Source organism: Diospyros lotus, chromosome 11 (assembly GCF_014633365.1).
Source record: "Diospyros lotus cultivar Yz01 chromosome 11, ASM1463336v1, whole genome shotgun sequence".
NCBI classification, from domain to species: domain Eukaryota; kingdom Viridiplantae; phylum Streptophyta; class Magnoliopsida; order Ericales; family Ebenaceae; genus Diospyros; species Diospyros lotus.
Window position 1 is genome coordinate 24,739,534 of NC_068348.1, and position 22,966 is coordinate 24,762,499.

At 33.3% G+C, this 22,966-nt stretch overlaps 1 protein-coding gene across 2 annotated transcripts in view; it reads right to left on the minus strand.

Moving 5' to 3' along the window:
* Window positions 1–19,177, minus strand: part of LOC127813645 (G-type lectin S-receptor-like serine/threonine-protein kinase SD1-1) — an 86,205-nt gene extending 67,028 nt beyond the window's left edge. Inside the window, exon 1 of one of the 2 annotated variants that reach the window (XM_052354719.1) lies at window positions 17,767–19,177. In XM_052354719.1, the coding sequence (XP_052210679.1) occupies window positions 17,767–19,069 (1,303 nt within the window). In that variant the 5' untranslated portion in view covers window positions 19,070–19,177. The remainder of the gene's footprint in view (window positions 1–17,766) is intronic. The other variant, XM_052354715.1, reaches the window with a different exon arrangement.
* Between the last annotated feature and the right edge of the window lie 3,789 nt (window positions 19,178–22,966).

Sequence of the window (22,966 nt, forward strand, 5' to 3'; positions counted from 1 at the left end):
TCAAAAGCATCAATATATGTGCTTTTTCTGACCTATTCTACCACTATATATATATTGTGCAGAAATAACTAGATAAAAATACTTCCAATATAATTCAAACCAAAATGAATAAATAATACTGTAGCCTTAATTAGCTGTTTTCACAATTCAAACATTTGACCTTCCAATCACAGAAGACATAAAGAAAAACCTTATTGTTGCTACCAAGGGGATTGTAACATAGGCAGACAGTATTACAAGGGGAAGATCTAAGAAAAGAAAAGAAATGGGCTTTCAAAATAAATGACTTGCTAAAAAAACAAATAGGGATTTAAGAGAAAACAGCTTGCTAACATAAAATAAGAACACTTTTGCAGTGAGATGCTTTTAATTTCTTACTGTAGTTGAATGTTTCTGCTGTGTCTTACCTATCATCTCAAATGTGTTCTCTGTGTTCCAACTTATACAACCTTCTCATCCACATTCTGTATACAATATATATTACAAACGAAAAGCAACAAATACAACTACAGTAATTAGCACACTGGTACTTTGTTGTTTTGGTCCAAATTCAGCTTCATATGAATGTAGGATTAATCTGCTTGGGATTCCTATATATATATCATCGTGGGGGCAACCCCTTTTTGTGACATGGGGCTGTTGTTCACTTCACTTATTTTCTATCCCAATCCATCTTTTTAGAGCAATACTCTCAAAAGAGAGGTTTATCATTTATGCCAATTCTATGCCCCTCCCACGGAAAATGACAGTTGTGTATACAAAGTTTCACATTAAAAAAATATCATCAAAATCACATGTAACAATAATATATTTTGAATAAAATAAAATCAAATCATTTTTCGACTCTCTAATTAAAATTTTTATATAAAATCATGAGCTGTGTATAGTAATTATATATAATATGTATAGGAGTAATAATATAATGTTAATTAATCTTATTGAAGATAAGAGAATTAACTCAACCAATTAGGCACTACACACATGCCCAACACTGTCAATTAATAGTGAGGCTTGATGCTTTTTGCTAGCCTTATGGTCCCTGTAAGTATAACCCCTTTTCCTTTCCATTTTTCATCTGTGTGGTCCTAGGGTTTCTTGTTTTTGCTACTACGTATAGTATCTCTTCGATAGTGAAACAACTCCAATCGATTATTATTGTCCTTCTTTCGAGACTCTACCATGCTATTTGGACTACCAATAAAATTATTAATTGGAGTAGGTAAACTTTACTAGCTTGTTGGGGTTTTATCATCTGATCTCTATTTCTGTATTACTATATCATGAGCTTGCTTGTAGATCTTTGTATGCTATATGCCCTCCTCATAAGGGTAAGGCCATTGAAGGCGAAGGATAGACCATACTTTTGAAAGAAATTTTATGCATAGCATCATTTGAGACTATTGACTTTAACTGTATGTAAAGTAAATACAAACTAGACTATTTACTTTAACTGTATGTAAAGTCTTTTGATGCGAAGTACATTATTTTTCAAATCAAACAATAGTCTTCACATACTGACATAACACTAACTAAACACATACTGATTAAATAAAATAGTATAGGTATCAAACAAATTAAATAAAATAACAAAGAAGTTACAACAGAAACTAACTATAACTTGTAGGCTGTTAAGAAAATTTTGGATTTGCACTTAGTTAAGTGGTTGATATTTATTATATGTCTTGAATAGAGAACATGGGTGGTCACAGAGATAAGACTAAGGAACCAATGTCATGGCCTGATGAGAATGAACATGCTTTTATCGAGATACTTTATGACAACGTGAAAGTAGGAAAATTGCAATGCTCTACATTCATGAAAGACGAATGGGGCAAGATCAATCAAGACATGATTGGTCTCACAAAATGGATTATGGGATAGATAGACTAAAGGGTAAGTGGAACCGTTTACATAAAGTGCATCGCTTGTTCGTTGAACTGGTAAGGCATACAGGTGTTACATGGGATCCAAATGCCAACAAAGTTGATGCTACAGAGGAAGTTTGGCAACACTTTTTCACGGTATTTTCACCATTTTTTATTTGTGACATTATATTCTTTTACTATATACAGCTTATTAATATGGCTTATTTTCATGAATGCAGATAAACGAGGCTGAGTACAAAATATTCAAAAAGGAAGGATGTAAGCATTATGCAGTTCTTGGAGAGATATTTGGTAGGACTACAACCACCGGAGGTTTAGGCAATGCTTCCACTCAACTTCCTCCAACATCAAAGGAAGAAAGGCAGATAGAAGATGATTTTCTGAACAGGGGAGTGCATGTACGTGCGCAACAAAATGATGATGAATATGATGAAGTTACAAGTATTCGTCATGACAAATGACGACGCAAGGAATCCAAGACCAATAAAAGTGAAAAACTTGAGGCTTGTATAGCTCAATGTTCATCTACAGTAAGTATGAGAAGTGAAGAAACTGAACTTAGGATGCTTTACTTGAAAGAAAAGCTTGCACACATGCAAGGAAAATTGTCTATTCAATCTAGCAATTTTGAAGCCACTAGTCCAGATCCGTATTCAACAAAGGTTTGCCTAGACATCTTAAATAGTATGGAAGGGGTGTCTAATGAAGATTATATGAAAGCAATGAAGGCTTTTAAGGATCCAGATTTTAGGGTGTCATTTGTGGAGATGCTAGAAATTAGGAGAGGACCTATCTTGAATCTTCTTTGATTTGTTTGATATTTTGGTTTGTTGCGTGTTTTCTATTAGCTTGGACTATTATGTTCTTTTAGTACTTTGATGTTATATTTCTAAACAGATGCTTGCTTATTTTTATTTTAATCGATGTGTTGAGTTTTCATAAATAATGTTGTTTGAGTAGTATATTAAATGATAATTGATGTAGATAATGATGTTGATTAAAAATATATTTGTGTAGAAGGATGTCTACTGAATCAAGTTGGGTTCAAAATTCGACTGATGAAGATTTGAGTGATGATGATTTTTTATTTACAGAAGATGATTTGGATGCGTTTATTGGTGATAGACTAATGCTTAGTTATTTTGTTACCAATAAACGAGTTTTTATTGACAGGACACCTTGTAGAACATCATTGCTTATTGGAAAAATGTACATACTTGAAATTTTAAATGGACATCCAGACGTGTGTCATCGTAATTTTCGGATGCAGAAACATGTTTTCATGAATTTTTGTGACACTTTGAAACATAAAGGGCTGTTGACAGATGGGAAAAAAGTCAGTGTCAAGGAGGGTGTTGCTATGTTTTTGATGATTATAGGGCACACTACAAGAAATAGTATTATTGGCGATAGATTTCAGCAGTCCAACAACACAATCCATAAATGGTTTAAGCGTGTTTTACGAGCTGTTTATTCATTAGGCACAGAGATAATCTCCCCTACAAATCAAAATGGACCTCATGAGCGTCTCTTGCACAAATATCCTTTCTTTAAGAATTGTATAGGTGCAATAGATGGAACACATGTTGCAGCTTGGGTACCTGCATCACGACAAACATCTTTTCGTGGAAGAAAGACTAATGTAACACAAAATGTGATGTTGGCATGTAATTTTGATATGAAATTTATATTTGTGCATGCTTGATGGGAAGGTACTGCTAATGATTCACGAGTATTTATAAACGCAGTTACAAGACCCTCGAACAACTTTCCAATGCCACGGGGAGGTATATTCTAACACTTCAAATGATGTATTAAATATTTTTATTGTATTACAATCTTAAATCATAGTTTTTTGCAGATCAATTTTATCTTGTTGATTCTGGCTATCCAAACATGCCTGAATTTCTTGCCCCTTATCGAGGTCGAAGATATCATCTGCGTGATTATCTTGGACGAGGAGGACCACGTGGAAAGGAAGAGTTGTTCAATTATAAACATTCCTCATGTCGGAACATAATTGAACGTTGCATTAGAGTGTTGAAGGCAAGATTTCCTATTTTGAGATTAATAACAAATTATCCACTTAGTAGGCAAAGACAAATCCCTACTGCATGTTGCACAATACATAACTTTGTTCGTCAGGAAGACTTTTTAGACAGGTTATTCACTGAATATTTAGTAGATAATATGGTATTTGATTATATGTCGGAGTCAAGCCAAGATCGGGAAGCCATACATTTTGATACTAGTCAAACAGCTCAAATGGGACAAGTCAGGGATCAAATTGCTACACAAATGTGGAATGAGTATCAAGGGGCTCATACATGAGTCTGTAATTTTATTTTATTGTTTTAATTTTTGAATTGTGTTTATTTTTAATATTTGTATTAAAACTTATAATCGAATCCCGCTTGTTATTGAATTGTTTGATGCAATGTAACACCCCGTTAATGGTGATTTAAATTAATTTTGGGATAATTTGATTTAATATTAAAATAATTTGTTGTGATTAAATAAAATTAAATTATGTGATTTTAAGGAAATAAGAAATTAAGATAATTAATTTTGTTATTTTAGGAATTTCTGGAATTAGAAAAAAATTGAAATAAATTGAATTGGGTGATTTTTAGAAGTTACGGGCGTTACTATAATTAGTATAGGGGGTGTGTGTGTGTAATTTATGGAAATTTAGGGAGGAGGGTGCTGGCGCGATTTTGTAAAAGGGGCCAAAGTCTCCTTTAAATTTAATGGTTGCATATATAGGTTAAGAGGCGTGTGTGGCGCAGGTGGTCGCAGGCGGGCGGGCGTGCGAGGCGGTCGCGGGTTCGAATCCGAGGGGGGGGCTGCGCGCGAGGGCTGATTTTTGGGCTGATTTTAATCAGCCCAAGGACGTCGAAACAACGTCATTTCGCTAGGAGGCGGTGGCCTCCCCAGCAGCCGCTCCAGCGCTGCCACATGGCGCCCCCTGCTTTGCTCAATTTTGGCCGCATTTAAGCCCGATTTCGTGCACGATTTTATACAAACGAGCAGTAAAAATTTTACAGAAAAGAAGCAACAGCAGCACGCGAAGAAAATTTCAGAAATTTGGAGCCAAAAAATTCGGATTAAATCACGTTTAATCCCAGAGTTAATTTTCCAGGTATGTAGGCAAGCTAGTAATTAATATTCTTTGCGGTCAAAATTTTATTTAGACCCCAATTTTATTAATTTTGTCAATAATTGGGATATTCCAGTTTATATAATTTTGACAGCGTTTGGTCAAATCGAGCCTAAGGCTATCTTCGGAAAGACAAGTTCTTTATACCCTCATTGTCGATTCTTTCGATGTCAATTTATTTGACCTCCCTTCGTTGATTTCGGCTGTTAATAAATTATGGAATTTAAAACGGTTTGTTTTAAAATTTAATTTATTAAATTGGTCTCGAGGGTTTTATTCATTAGTTGCGTACGGGGGTTTGTGCCACCCCCCAAGCTTGTGGGAATGATGTTATACTCACCTGGGGCTAGGTTCTTAGCTGTTCGGGTATGATTATATCTTTTGATTGTTATAGGCTAGAGCGGTTGGGCAGTGGGGGCAAGGATTAGTTGTTCGATGACGGTGTGACTGTTGTACGGTCTATCTTAGGCGTCGGCTGGTCTCTTCTAGTCACTGACCGCTGATCGGTGCCAAGCACTATTGACTGGCTCTATCATTACGTGATTATAGCATGATCTGGTATCATTTTATTCTTGTAGCATGGTTTGGTATACACATGGGTACGGGCTACATGTTGGGATTATCATGATCTGGTTATGCTTGATCACAGACATTCTAAATTGGTCAGGTTGCATCCAACACGGGCATATGCATTGCGTGTGATTTACTATATGGGCGGAGCGTGGCCTGATGCCTGGATATATAGGCGCCTTGTATCACGTTGATGCTCATTACGCCAGTGCATTTTATATGCATTGCATGGTTACTGGTAGTATTTAGTTCTCGGATGGGAGTACCGTTTCGAGGGAGCCTATGGCTCGGTTGTCGGGAGTACCGGTAAGGATATGGGTGATGGGAGTACCGACCCGGGACAGTGCGCACAGGTTTGTTGGAGATCCTTGTTTCCTTTCAGGGCAGCGGCAGGTTGGTAGAGGACTTGGGTGCCAGGTATTTTATGTGGGCCCCAAGGATCGTTATGTGTTTTTATTATGCGGCACTGTTGCATTGTTGCATCACATGGCTTGTGTGTACATGTGGGTTTATATTTGGAGTGATCTCCTCTTCTATTTCATTTATAGCCTTCATTTTCATATAAACTTGCTGAGTCTTGCGACTCACCCTACTTTCCATCATTCCAAGTAAGGGTAAAGCAAAAGTCGAGGGCGAGGACCGCGCCACCTAGCAGCCAGCCGTGTCGATAGGGTGTACAGTTAGCTGCCTCCGTCTTCTCTGATGTTTTGTTAGGAGTTCTGACTCTCATTTTTTACTGTGCCCGGCTGTTCCTTATATCTTTTATTTGCTGGCACAGGTGTCTGTATATTTTTATATACTCCTTGACTGTTGTTCCAGCAGGGTACTTGTGGGCATACATGTATATTGATTTGTTTCCACTGTTGTATTTTTTGTATGTATGCATGCTAGGGTATTTTTGTCTCGTATTTATTTCTCTTCCCTTATGTAAGGGCTTTCGTTCGGATAGACCGGGGGGTTGGGATATCCGGGCGGGGGTGCTTATATGTAATCTTATAATTTATAATTATATTATGTAATACTAGTTCACGTCTTTAATTTTTATTTTAATACTTATTATTTATAATCACATTATGATCCCACTTGCTATTTATTTTCAAGTCAATTTATTTATTTATTTAAATTTAAATAATTTTAATTTATTAAATATTCAAATTTATTAAATAAAATATTATTTTTAAATTATTTTCAAAATTTTAGAGAAAGCATTTTCTAATTTTTTGTTTTGAAAAATGGTTTTTCAAAATGATAAAGAGAACGTGTTTTTAATTTTTTGAAAACAGATTACCAAAATAAAAAATAAAAAATAAATTAAAAACTCAAAACTAAAAATTGAAAAGAAAAAAAATGCACCCTTAACAGTAATGCAATTTTGTTGTAATTTAGACTTTTCTGATTTTGTTGTAATTTAGACTTTTCTGCTAGTCTGGTGAAGCCCGAGATTATAAATGATTTACTGAGGATTGGACTTGTTATCAACAACTGTAGAAGTAGTTTTTGCAAGGCCAACTGCCTTTACGACAGTTAGTCAAATTGCAAAAATGAGTTGAAATCATGAAAATGTTAAGCCCCAGTTTCCAAATAAAAACCCATCAAAGTTTTTGTAAGCACATGAACTGACAAAATTTAGATTCTCCCGGTTTGATGACTAGTAAAACGGCGGGTCCAAATTCCATGAATCAAAGAAATAGATGATGGCACATAAAAAATAAAAAAAAAATCAAAAAAAGTTGATGCTGTTCTCCTTTAATTTAATTTCTTCAAATCCACACACCAAAAAGAAAAATACATGGATTGATACTTTAATGAAACAGAGGTGCCAACAATCTAATCCCCTAATTTTGATTTCAAACGATGTGTCACGACAGCCATGAAGCCCTTTTTTTTATAAAACTCTTAAAACTTAGCATTTAATATATATATATATATATATATCGAAATGGAAGAATCGGTCCATGATTTGTCTAACAATCCTCCGTAAAAAAAGCTATAAAAGCTTCATTTCTTCTGTCCACCCCTTGTCCGTTCTAGCAGGGGCGGAGTTAAATATGTAAGTAGTAAGAGTAAACAAAGATGACAAAAAAACATAAAATTTAAAGTTATATAATAATTATTCACATTAATAAAAGTAAAAAATTAGAATATCTAATGATATTGAAAGAACAATGGACTAGCAGCAATTTTTTAAATTAATTAACACAACATCAATAAAGTCAGAAAGTGAATAATCAAGAAGTGGTGACTTCAATAGATCATCTTCAACATTGAATTATTTAGTTTAGTTTGTTTAATTGAAGTTCACAATTTAAATTTCATATGCCTAGAAACAGAAATTACAAAGACAAACTATAAGCGATGAGACCAAAATAAGTAAAAATCAAATACACTTTTAATCCACAATCCACATCATTTATCAAAATTAAGAAAATAAACTAAATCACTTTTAATCTACTTTAAAATCATCAAAATTTTAAAAAATAAAAGAACTAAGAAGGGAATTTTACCTATGGTTACAAAAAAATCTTCATTGAAACTAAGAAAATTGAAAATCCATCTTCAATACTCCTTAACTTGTTAACAAAATTTGAGAAATAAAAAAAAATATCAAAGAAATTTGAGAAACAAAAAGAAAACAGAATACAGACCGAAGAAAATAGAAATAGAGAAAATGTTAGAAAACATGAAAAGAGAGAGAGAGGATACTTAAGATAAATTGAAATTATAAATAAAATGACCATAACCAAAGATTCACCTGCTCATAAGTGTGATGCATTTGCAATCAATTTCTATCGAGTGGGTACACATGGACTTCAAAGTCTTTATGAATGCGTTAAAATGGCCTTTTGGTTGTTTTCGAAGCTTGGGCATTGATTCTTAGTGGACCACTAATCGAGTACAGTACACGGCAAGGAAACATTAAGCTAGATGTCCTCATTGCAAAGAAAACAAGTCATCGTCCATCATCCATTCCTGTTTAGGGGATGACCAGTAATTTTGAAACATCCAATTAAGTATTGAGTTTCATTTTGTTAAGAATAAAAATGATAATATTAAAATAAAAATTAATCGTCCATTTAATATCTTAAATTTTTAAATTATATGGTGATTAACAATTTGAAATGATATCAGATCAAATAAAAATCTTGAATTCAAACCCATTGCTAATATTTAAATTATTTCACATATTTAGATCAGTTATATAGTAAAGCCTAACTATACATGAGATGATGTATTAAAAATAAAAATAATAATATAAATATAAAAGATAAAATTAACTTCAAGAGCATATAGAAAATCAAAACAACTGATGATACTGCTTTATCTTGGGGTAAGCAAATTAGCATTCATACAATTTCATTGTAATTTAGGGTGTGCTTTATTGGAAAAATATGAAAAAGAAAAATATTTTTTAATTTCATGAAAAACAATTCCCAACTCCCCCTAATAGTAACTTTTTATGAAAAATGGATTAAAACGTGGTTCAATATGTTGTATTATGAAAATTTTTTATGAAAAATATTAAGTAATCAAACGTATCTAAAATTTTTCAATGTGACATTTTTCCATGAAAAATAATTTCAAAGCAAAGGATCCTAGATTTTTGTGCAGGTCCACTGTCACTAGGCTTCTCTGGAAGAGCAAAAGCTTATAAAGGAAAGAGACATTGGATGAGAAAAGGATGCAAATTAAGAAAAGGATCTTAAATGATATCTAGTCCGAGGATTGAACTTGTTATCAACAACTCTACAAGTAGTTTTTGCAAGGCGGCCTACCCTCCTTTTACAATACCCAGACAGTTGCTCAAATTGAAAAAATGAGATGAAATCATGAAAATTTTAAGCCCCAATTTCCAAAACCTTTTAAGTATATCGATCCCATGTTGCAGTGGAATAGAGGTTGAAGAGCTAGCCGTACGGATCGACGCCTCTGAAAGTTCCAATCCCCAAAGGTTGCAAAGCAAAAAGTTAGATAATCGACGGAGGGAGGGTTTATTGGAGCTAAACCACCATGTAATGTAATGCACTACCTAAATCTTTGATGGTAGTTGTTTGATTATTAAATAAAATAAGTATTAATAATTCATTTTTCAACTTAGCCCACTAATTCTAAACCCATTAGTTTTTCAATTATAATCTCTAATGGATGTCAAAAAATATATATATTTTTTAAATAAAAAAAATTAATTATTATTATTCTCAAAATACTAGAATATTACATTTCGAGAGTTATAAGACACCCTAAAAGTCACTTAGGCCCCGTTTGATAGCCATTTATTTCTTGGGAAAATACATTTTTTCCACCTAAATTTCCACTTGTGTAGTGTTTGACAGCCAAAATTTTCCAAGTAACTCATTTTCCAACTTCTGGTCACGTGATCGCTTTTTCCTTTAAATCACGGAAACCATTTTCCTTGGGGGGAGGAGCTCTGATTTTCCAGGCAATTGAAAAATAATGCCCATTGTGCTCTCGTCTTCATCATCTTCAATTGAAAGAGAGAAAGAAACAGAGAGCGAACGAGAGAGAGAGAGGGCGAGCGAGCAAGCAAATGGGTCGACGGCAGGTGTGTGAGCAGGGAGGCTGCTTTCCAGAAATATGTATGTATGTGTGCGTATATATATATATATATATGTGTGTGTGTGTGTGTGTATATTTATGTATATATATGTCTGTGTGCAGAGACGTGTATGTATATGTATGTATAATTGTATCTGTGTGTATATATATATATATTTATGTATATATATATATATGTCTCAGCTGCAGGGATGTGTATATATATGTAACACCCGGTATAACCGGTGTTACGAGAATGAAAATGAAAGTGTGAAAATTCCAAAAATGCCCTTGAGAATGTGAGAGATTTTGAGATTGAGAGTGCCCTATGAGAGGGGTATTTTGGTAATTTGAATAGTGAAGTCCAATAAAAATGGTATTTTGATAAATTGAAAATAATTCTTATGTGGAATTAGGTGAATAAGTGAATTAAATCCCAATTTTGTATTTGTGTGGAGATATGGGATTAATAATTCATAAAATGGTATTTTGAGAATTTCGAAATTAATTTCATAGAGGAATTTAATTATGAAATATTGGGAAAATGATGGATATTCTATTATTTATGGAAATAATTATTTTTTCCTAAATTGGTGGGTAATTGTGGTGATGCCACATGGATGGTGGAGATGGAAGCTTGGAAGCCAAGGTTAATGTCTAAAGGTGACACTTGGCAAAGTCTTGTTCAAGTATAAATGGGTGATTTAATTAAATGTAAAAGAAATGTTAATTGGTCTTTCAAGCATTTAATGAGAGGCATGATTATATGAATTAAAGAAAATCCAAAAGAAAATGGTAAATGGTCACCATTAATGCCTTGAAAAATATGAGATTTATTTAAATATATAAGAAAGTATTTATGTCTCTCAAATTTGATGGATATGAAAATAGTCCCATTAATTTAAATGGGAAAGAAATGATAATTCAAAGGATGAGATTAATTCTTGGATTTGGAAAGTGATCTAAGGGCTATCATTAAGTCTTAGAAGTTGGCATGGATTGCCAAATGGGTGGAGATATTTTAAAGAGAGATGATTGGAAGGTGGAGATTTAATCTCCAAAATAAATCAAAGGCTAGGATTAAAACCCAGCAAAACACTTGGATTGTGCTTTCTTTGGATGGCTAAGATTTTGTCTTGTAAAGTGAGAAAAGATCCAATGGTGGATTTTAAGCAAGACTTAATGCCATGGATTGTGTTAGTTTGGAGGGTGCGGATTTATTCTCACCAAATAAATCCAATGACTAGGATTTATTCTTGAAATATGGAAAACTAGTATATAATGGCAAGTGAGGAGGTCTTGATTTCCTTTGGCCATTTGGAGAAAGAAATGAAGAAGGAAATAAAGAAAGAAGAAGAGATAAGGAAGTCTCTCATGGAAGAAAAGTGAAGAAGAAGAAGTAAGGGATTCAAGGTAAACTTTATTCCTTTTTTTCTTTATTTTAATATGCTTGAATGTAAAGTGAGTTCTAGTTTGAATGTCATCTTAGATGGAAGAAGATGATGGTGGGAGTTCTCTTGAGAAGTAGATTTAAAGATTCAAAGAGAAGAAAATAGGTAAATGATGGTCCCATGGGATGTGGCCTTGCAATGTGTTATAAGTATATTTCATAAGTGTATATGTTGCATTTGGCATGTTCTTTTATGTTCATGAGACTTATGGCCATAGGTTAGTTTGGGAACATAGTTGAAATGGTAGGTTGATGCCTCTAACCTTGGAGGGTTGTGAGGGCAAAGAAACCTAGCCACATTTGCATGCATTTGGCATCATATAATCTTGTTATGTTCATATTTATTTGGCATTGCACTCTTATTGAGCTTAATAGATCATGAGGTTTTTACCCTCATATGTAGGTTGTGAAAACATGGTAAAGTAAAGGCAATGGTGGAATGGCATGTGAAAGCATGAAAGAAGATTCAAGTGCATATTATGGTTTTTGGAAGCTTATGTGTTTGGTTTATGTAATGTAAATTGTTTGTTAGTTGAAGTGTATGTTGTATTTAGACAATGAGATATTGGCTTATGGTTTGATGAAGCCTAGGTTGGGTGAAAGTCTCATTTTGGTGTGTGTTGTGGGAAACACGAAGAAGTTAAATCATATAACTTTTGTTGGAAAAATAGTGCGTGTTTGATGTATGTTGTGGAAGCATCAAGACTATTGTTTAAGTCTTAATTATGGAGAAATAAAGGCAAAAATTGAAAAAATATGAAGTATTTTAATTGATTTTAATTTTTGGAAAATTTGGGATTTAAATGCCCAAGAAAAAAAAGAAAAAAAAAAGTGAAAGTGGCAGCAGGCCAGCAGCAGGGCCCAGGCAGCAGCAGGAGCGGGCGCGGGCACGCGCGGCATGCGCGACCAGCGCCAAGCGAGGCCCCGCGCGGGCCCCGGGCACGCCAGCCGGCCCCACCGGCCAATTTTTTTTTAAAATTTGGAATTTATGGGGAAATTCTAAATTGATTTTGGGTCCCGGAGGAATTTTCAAAATAAAGGGATTTTTCGGGCATTTTTGGAGAAAATGCCAAAATTTTGGAAAAATTAAAAAATTGAGTTTTTCCTCCAAAATTGTTAATCAAGCAATAGAATGATTTAAATGGTGATTTTTCGGAGGCCAGTAAAATTCTTGGATGGAAAAAGAATTAAATGTAAATAAGAAAATGGCGGTTGGGCATCTTCATGAGTTTTCTTTCAACCAAATGCGGTATAGTTGAAGCTCAATTCTGCTAGTGAATCCTAGGGTTGAGGGAAGGGAATGATGAGCCTAGTTCCCACCTAAGGCGTTTCGTCTTGAAACATGGTCCACCCTTCACCAAAGGCCGAACAGATGTACAATTCGGGTAATTGTTCACGAGTAACACCCGTAAGTGGGAGCGGGGCATTACAATATCTGTATGTGTGTATATATGATTGTGTCTCTGTGTGTGTGATTGTGTATGTTTATATGCGTGTGATTGTGTATATGTCTGATTGCGTATGTTTATATGTGTGATTGTGTATATGTGTATGTATGATTGTGTATGTCTATATGTGTGTGATTGTATATATGTGTGTGTGATTGTGTAAAAAAACACGTAAAAATTAGTAAATTTGGAAAATAAAAAATTTTTAATTTTGTGATTTGATTTGATTGGAAAAATGATTTAATTAATCTAAAATAGGTTACTATTTTGATTTTTTTAAACGATTCAGTATTTTTTAATACATTTTCACAAATAAATTCCATGAAAAATGTGTCATTTTCTATGAAAAATAATGCCTATCAAACACGAAATGCAAGGAAAATGATCAAATTCTATGAAAAATATTACCAATCAAACACCAAAAGAAGGAAAATAATATCATTTTTCAGGTAGAAAATTATACTAATTAAACAGGTTAAACTTTTAATTTCTAGAAATTTATTTTTTTTGCTATTCAATTCCTTGAAATTCATTTTCTTTCCACTCAAATTTCTCCCTTACAATCAAACGCACCCTTAGTTCAAAAGGCTTACGCCCAATTTGTGGGTTCACCTAGATTTCACCCATACTATAAATTTATTATTGTAGTTAAGTAGCAACAAAAGTAAAAGATGAGGTTTATTCGATAATTGATTATTATTATTATATTATTAAGGTAAATAGCATTCACTTTTCCTAGGTTAACTAAATACATAAGATTAGTTTCTCAGTTACTACAAAAAATTAAATAAATTTATTATGTTACTCCTATATTTTTCTCTCTCCCTTTTTTTCCCTCTTCGAATGTCTTATTATAAAAAATAATATAAGTGATGCCTCAACTAATTAAAATAAAAAATCTCTGGACTTTCCTAAATATAAAAAAAAAATCTCATAAATTGTGAACACAATTAATCCCACATAAGCAGAAGAGAATATAAATTAATTAGTATAGTAATAAGATTTCAATGCTAAAATTTTAAGACAATAAAACCTCATGAGTTACACATCAGCATAGAAATAGAAGTAATAATTACAATACCTGAGACCTGATTTTATTTGGAGAAAAACTTAACTGGGGCTAAAATTGAAAACCTAAATAGGGCTAAACACTTTTGCTAAATTACCCAAAATGCTTCCCCCACTAATGTAGTATTACATATATCATATGTTATTGGTAACAACTGGGCTCAATCCCAACAATTACATATGGGAAACTCGCTCCTAAGGAATAGCTACAACAAACAACAGCACATACCTATGAATGGACTCCCTTATGGCTCTCCACAACTGGAAAAACAAAGTTAATGTTGTGCCCATAATATATAGACCTCTCCCTGCTGAATTACAATGCAAAAACATTCATTCAGTAACATATAACACACTGGAAACTTTGAAATAGCAGAACAAAACAAATATGTATAGAGATATCTTGATTTCAATGAATGCATTCATCATATGCTCTAATAAGAAAGGGGCTTTTCGAGGCAAAAAAAGTTGTTATAGCTGAAATTTAACTTACATAAGATTGCTTGTGTGGCTATAAAGAGGAAGAAACACAAAAGGCAAGTTTATAAAAATTTAAAAGTAATTTGTCTGATCAACACAAGGTAGCAAGGACGGAAAGGGCCTAGGAAACAGATATCCAAGTTAATTTCCAATTAAGGAGATGCAGCAGACACATTGTACGGCTTCTTTCTTCACTATTTACGTACCAGGTACACACAACAAAGTGTTTTAGCGGGCCTCTAACTGTGTCACAGTCATCTCATTGACGCTGGAACTACTTTCGGCCATCAGATAATGAGACTCTTCCGAAATCCTCTCCATATAAAATCCAGGTTGCTTGGGCTGGGAAAGGACCACAGTCTCAGTAATCAACATTAAGAGCACAGATGACATGGCCGGTCTGTCTTCGGGGCATTTTTGCACGCATAGAAGACCAACCTGTATGCACCTTAATATCTCTGACATTGGAATTGATCCTTTTACTCGAGGGTCTAATAGATCAGAGGCCTTTCCTTCAATCCAAAGCTTCCAAGCCTGAAATCACTCGATATCGCACATCAAATAAATCCACTACTAGAAAATGCAAGTAAGGAAGGCAATCACTATTGGAAAATAAAAGGAAAGTAAAAAGGGTGTACTCTCTTGAACTCACATGTCCAAGAAGGTTAAGATCATGGTTGGGATGATGGAACAGTCGGTTCCTTTTGCCAATCAATATCTCCAAAACTATGACACCAAAGCTAAAGACATCTGATTTCATTGAAAAGAGGCCATCTATGGCATATTCCGGAGACATGTAACCACTACATATCAATGTCAACCGAGATAGAATTAGTGTCAGATGAACATTAGAGATGCCATTTTGGCCACCTTTCTTGCTAAACTTGGCAAGGGAAAAGAACATTGGCCACTTACTAAGTTCCAACTACCCTTCTTGTTATTGCGGAAGATTGATCTCCTCCAAAAGCCCTAGCAAGGCCAAAATCCGAAATCTTGGGATTTAAGTTCTCATCAAGTAGTACATTGCTAGCTTTGAGATCTCTATGAATAACTCTCAATCTTGAATCATGATGAAGATAAAGAAGTCCCCGAGCAATTCCAACAATAATATCTAGACGTTGCCTCCACACAAGGGATTTACTTCTTGCGTTTTCAGGACCTGCTTGGAATAGAGACCATTTACAAAGATGCTGATTACAACAAAATCACAAGCCTTAATCCCACAAGGTGGGTACAATAATCTTCATTAATTTATAAAAAAATCAAACATATATATTCTTTACATAAGGGACACTTCTATAATCACCAACTATGAATTCTGAGAATCACATGAAGGTAAAGAGAGCAAACCAAAAATGATGGAATCCAAACTTCCATTGGCCATGTACTCATAAATTAACATTCTTTCTTGTCCTTTGATGCAACACCCCAAAAGTCTTACTAGATTACGGTGTTGAAGCTTGGCAATCAGAATAACCTCATTTTTGAATTCATTGAGACCTTGTCTGGAGTTGATTGAGAGACGCTTGACGGCTATCTCCCTTCCAGTGGACAGCTGACCCTATTGTAATCACATAATGTAGATTGGATCATCATCCCTTAAGTAACACCTTTCAATTTTGATTTTATAGGACCTCTCATTAGGTTGCAAGAATATAGTGTTAAGAGGATTATATTTACCTTGTAAACAGGCCCAAAGCCACCTTCTCCAATTTTATTAGCGTCAGAAAATTTGTTAGTTGCCTCTTCAATTTCCACCATATCAAATATGGGTAACTCAAGATTTTCATTGTCGCTGGCTTGAATGTTGGACCCTACCTCTGTTAATCACAAAGCAGAGGAAAATTAGTTCTTAGATACGTTCAAATGCTGTGTTTTCTGCCACTATCCCAATCTGGAAACAATATTTAAGTCCCAAATTTCTCTTTTATGTTCATGCATAACCAAAAAAGAAATATGATCTTATTATGAATATAGAGTTCAAATTATTGCATTGACTTGGTAAATTGTTCGCTAGAGGGAAAGAGTGGAAAAGATGCAAGACTAACAGAAAATAATTTTGTCTACCTTTTGTTCTCCTTTTTACAAGCCAGCATAGCAATGAAATGCTCAACAGCAGTGACATCGTGATAACAGAAGTTACCAGGATGGCCATCTTAGTTCCATGGAACTTCCAGGGCTTCTTTGATTGTTCAGCTGAAAAGAAGACGACCATGGCCATCGAATTATTAGCAGAGACAATTATAGGGCAGTTAATGATGTTGGAGCTGCTAAAAAGAGTAGTAAATAAAGCATAAAAAACAATTGTGGCCTTTTTTTTTTAATAATGAACATAAAGGCACGCTCACACTTTGTGATTCAATTGTGAAGAAACTTGTAACTCTATCATTGTACTGGTAGTAGGAATGAAATCAAATTGTAATAAGTATGACTTAAAATCCTAATTCATTTGTGATTGAGTTTTTTAATTTGATCGTAATTAGAACTTTAAATTTGACTATGATTAAGATGTTATCAAATTTGATTTTGAGTGAAATGTGTCTCATATGAAGGAATATCCTCCTGATTCATCGATCATGATATGATTTTCTGTGTACATTTATAGATAATTTTAGCTCTATAAATAAGTGTCCAGATCACTAGAATTAGTGCAGTTATATCACTATTATAATAGTAATATTATCTTAGTAATATTTTGTTAGCAATTATATTACTATTATTGTACCAACATCATTATAGGGATATTTTGTTTTTTTCTATCGATAATTTTTTCTAATTTAGATTTTCACCTTAAATCTTGTGTTTGTTTGTGTGATTAATGGTTTGTTCGTCGTTGGTTTTCGATCCAAAATCATAACATAAATAAATGCTAAAAGAGAAACAATTACATTTACAGCTTCTGATGCATCACACCAAAAAGTTAATGGATAATTTGGTCATCGACTCCCAAACGTTCTTTTAAGGCAAAGGGTGTGAACTAGGTAAATGATACAGGAACTCATGCTCTGAAAAATTGGACAGGAGCATGGGCCACCCAAGAAAGGGTCAATATCAAATAATTGAACTATGATTTTGAATAACTAATTCAATAAATAAAATAACTATAACTTAAGATAAAAAATTATTACTAAAAATCAAGCGGTTGCATACCTAATTCAATAGCATCAACCCGTATATACAAGTCTAGTCCCCCATGGGTGAACTTCCTTACATCCATCAAATCCCCATGCCATGTGTAACACTCACCCCTACCTCCATTTGTGTAAGCCAAGCAAGAACAGTTTCCCAAACAAACTTTCTTGCACTCTTCCATGTTCAAGTTCATTGCTACTCGTGCCTCCAAGACATCAGGAACCTTTGCATTTGCAACCTTGACAAACCCTTCTCCAGCACCACACATGTGATCTGCCATGTGCTTCCTCTTGCATCCAGCTGACCCATCTCGCAAATACCAGTCACGTGGAGACTTGGGTTCATATCCCGGGAGGCATGTGCACTCAAAATCAACCCCATTGTTTGGATCACAATTACCATATGCACCACACCTGCCATAATAGTCACACTGATCTTTGGGGGCCGACCAGAACTGGACCCATCTATGATTGTCGTCATGCCATGTGCTTTTCTGTAAAAAACCAGAGTCATCCAGGAACACTCTGGACACAATCGAGGCATCTTTAAGGCCAAACATAAAAGAGAGCTCGTCACTATTGTCAATATAAATGGAAAGGAATATGTAGGGAGTTGACATCTCTAGTACACCACTCCATTTGTTATCGATCCATGGTCCGGTTTGCCATCTAGGGACTGATCCCTTTCGCAATACTAAACGGGGCAAGCCATTTGGATCCATCCTAAAATAATATACCCCAGTGCCTGGATCATCAGGTGACTTCCAAGATATCAAGAACCGGTCTAGACCGGTCTTCCGGTCCAGCCCCAGTTTCATGTTTGGTAGAATTGTATGTGTGGGATAATCAAAACTTTCCCATACAACAACTCTACTTGCATTATCTCCTCGAAACAACACCAAATTTCCAGTATCAAGGAGTTGAGCTGAATAGCTGCTGCTGGCTGTTACTGCTGTTGAAATATTTGTCAGACAAAATGGAACACTTTGGTTCTGATTGTAGATGACAAGATCACCATCTTTGTTGATGGACAGAACTCCAGTGGTACCCCTGATTGGATCATTCCTATTGGCAACCCAAACTACGGTTTGTACTGAGATCTTCTTGTACCATATTCCAACATACCTGTATCTGGAATTTCCAGGGGTAAAAAACCCAAGTGCAAATGTCCCTCCACTTGACACCAAAAGGTCCCCATCCTTGATGGGTTGGCTTGAAGTTATGGTATCAATGGAACTGCAAAATCTGCAGAAAACAAAAGGAAGCAAAGGAATGAAGACCCATGCTTGACGATTTATTTCGGTGTAGAAATTGAAGGACATTGACTCAAGAACACACGACACTTTTAGAACATCCCAATATCAGTTATCCTATTCCCTGTGCCTCTCAAACTCGCTTTGTGATTTCAAAAAGCAGCTAATTGTGTTAAAACTGAACAATTTTGGACTTACCAATGGCAATATTGTTAACTTGTATGTGGAACCATATATGATAAGATTTTGTTCATTAGTAGAAGCCAAAAAGAGTTTCCTTCATGACCTGCAATTATTTGCCGACACAACGACTTTAATTACATGACGTGCATTTTCTTTCATGAATCATCTGAAGGTGATCTTTAAGCAGGAAAACAATAACCGTGCATTTCTCCCGGTTTGATGACTAATAAAACGGCGGGTCCAAATTCCATGAATCAAAGAAATAGATGATGGCACATAAAAAATAAAAAAAAAAATCATAAAAAGTTGATGCTGTTCTCCTTTAATTTAATTTCTTCAAATCCACACACCAAAAATAAAAATACATGGATTGATACTTTAATGAAACAGAGGTGCCAACAATCTAATCCCCTAATTTTGATTTCAAAGGATGTGTCACGGTAGATTTAATGGAATGGAATGTAGCCATGAACGCCTGTTTTTTTATAAAATTTTTAAAGGTAGCATTCAGTGTGTATATATATATATATATATATGAATCGAAATGGAAGAATCGGTCCACGATTTGTCTAACTCTTCGTAAAGAAAGCTATAAAAGCTTCATTTCTTCTGTCCACCTCTTGTTCGTCTTAGCAAGGGCGGAGTTAGAATATTTAAGTAGTAAAGACAAATAAAGATGACAAAAAATATAAAATTTAAAGTTATACAATTATTATCCACATTGATAAAACTCAAAAATTGGAATATCTAATGATATTGAAAGAACAATGGACTAGCAGTAATTTTTTAAATTAATTAACTTCTACTAATCAAGAAGTGGTAATCTTTTATTTTGTGTCAGCCCTCTCCTAAGAGAATAATTTTAGATGTTTTGAATTTTTAATTTGTTTTACCACACTAAATTCAAAGACAAGATATCGACTTAAATAAGACCGTAATGTATCGTTAAACTACAATTTCAATAGTAAAACTTAAAATTAGAATTATTATTTGAATCATGCTTTTGTTTGAAATCTGCTTAAATTTTTATTTATTTAAAAAAAAAATAAGGCAAGTGGTATGTTTCTTTTCTCAAAATAATAAACACAATTTTTATTTTTCAAAAACTAAAAATACAAAATAGTATTTTATATTTATATTTTTGTATTAACTGCTTGCCAAAAAGAAAAACAAAATTATGTTTAATCAATGACCGGCAAGAATCAACGAAGCTGGTGAAAAAAATCTTCGCGGGGGAATGACCAAAAATTAAAGACCGCACCGTCTTCTACGGCGATGGTCCCATCCACGTTGTATCCGGCAATTTTTTATGTGATTTGATTACACGACACGAAATAATATAGAAATAAGTGAGTTAGAGTTGGGGTTAATTGGATTTGGGTCATAAATGAATCAATCTGTTTATGACACGATTATTTTCGTGTCTTATGCAAGTCAACCCTGTTTAATCTGTTTAATTAAACGGGTTGACCCGAACACTTTAACACGATTATATACGAAATGACACATTTAATTAAAAGGGTTAGTGAATTGATCTGAACACGTTAATATGATTATATACGAAATTATACGTTTAAGACCAATTTACAAAAATAAATTAAAAACAATTATAATATTAAAAAAATTATTATATATTCAAAATTTTTATGATTATAATTTAATATTTATAATTAGTAGACCTAATATATACTTTTTTTTAAGTCAGAAGGTGAATAATCAAGAAGTGGTAACTTCAATAGATCATCTTCAGTATTGAATTATTTAGTTCAGTTTCTTTAATTGAACTCCACAATTTAAATTTCATATACCTAAATACAGATATTGTAAAGACAAACTATAAGCGATGAAATCAAGACAAATAAAAATCAAAAACACTTTTAATCCACAATCAACATCATTTATCAATAAATCAAAATTAAGAAAATAAGCTAAATCACTTTTTGTCTACTTTAAAGCCATCAAAATGTTAAAAAATAAAAGAACTAAAAAGGGGATTTTACCTATAGTTACGAAAACATCTTCATTGAAACTAGGAAAATTGAAAATTTATCTTTAATACTCCTTAACTTGTTAACAAAATTTAAGAGATAAAAAAGAAAATACCAAAGAAATTTGAGAAACAAAAAGAAAGCAAAATGCAAACCGGAGAAAAGGTTAGAAAACATGAGAAGAGAGAGAGAGAATACTTAAGATGAATTGAAATTATAAGTAAAATTACCATAACCAAAATTCACCTGCTCATAAGTATAATATTGCAGTTGCAATCAATTTCTATCAAGTGCGTACGCATGGACTTCAAAAGTCTTTATGAATGCTTTAAAATGGCCTTTTGGTTGTTTTTTTGAAGCTTGGGCATTGATTCTTAGTGGACCACTAATCAAGTTAAGTACACGGAAAGGAAACATTAATTTTGAAAACAACCAATCAATCCATCAATCAATCTTGTGGCTGTGGAGTTGTGTCTATTAATTGGAGCTAAACCACCATGTAATGTAACGCATTACCTAAATCTTTGATGGTAGTTGTTTAATTATTAAATAAAATAAGTATTAATATAATAACAAGTATTAATTATTAACTTGTTTGATAGAGATTAATTAATAATGGAATTGAGTGAAAATAAAATGAGAATAAAGGAAATTAATTAATAAAATGAGATTAATTAATTATTAACTTGTTTGATGGTAGTTCTTTATTTTATTATTATTATTATTATTATTATTATTATTATTATTATTATTATTATTAATTCTTGCAAGCGAAGAGAATTTGTTTCTGTTCTTTACCATTTCATCCAACTCCATTACTTTTTGTTTAGTTGTCAAAATCAACCCCAATTATCTAAGAGAAAACAAAAAACTATAAACTTGTAACTCTTATAAATTTTCCTTAATAATTTGGAGATCAAGAAAATGTATTTTTTTTAAATTTTCACAAATTATCTCCATCTCATTTTTTTACACAAAGTCGTGTTTTCTTAGTATTTTCTTTGAAAAAGATGATATCAAAAATGACAAAAATATTATCAATAATGAAGTCTTAGCTTAATGATAATGTAAAAATTTTGAAACTTTCAGATCTCAAGTTCAATTATATATTGTTATAAGGAAGATTCTTTTAATATTTTTCTCTAACTCATTGTTGGAGTCATTCAATTTATATTTATTTTATTTTAATAAAAAAAATCTTTAGAAAAATCGAATATAGTTTAAGCTTGAGAAAGGTGGTTGAAATGATTGATCAAATTCCCAAGAGAGTTTCTTTGGTACCATTGGGTACTTGTACCTGCAAAATAATAGCCATTGAATTATTTTAGTTGTGTACTCGATTAAGGGTACTCAAAAATCAATTACAATTTTGAATTTTTTTTTTTTTTTTTTTTTTGCAATTTTATCTTAAATCTGTGTTGAGGCTTTTATGATATTTGTAACTTATTTTGGGCATTTGTAACATGTTAAACTGCATTGTGTCTCCGATTAGGGTTCTTTCCCAATTAAGAAGTCTATCTGATGGTTACTAATTTCTTGACTAATTGTTGGGTTTGTTTAATCTTTATTTGTTCGATTCTCCTATTTGAATCTTTACTTGTTTGTTGATGTTTGATTTAGGGAGTTTGATTCTGTTTCTCTCTCCCTTTCTCTGTCAAGCAACTTCTGAACTTTGAAAATTAGTTGGTGTTTGAGCTAATTTTTCCTAAATGACCTGTTCTTTGTAAGCAATATATTGCTCAAGGAGACCTACCTAGAAAAAGCTCTCTTTTATGTTAATTAGACTCACAATTTG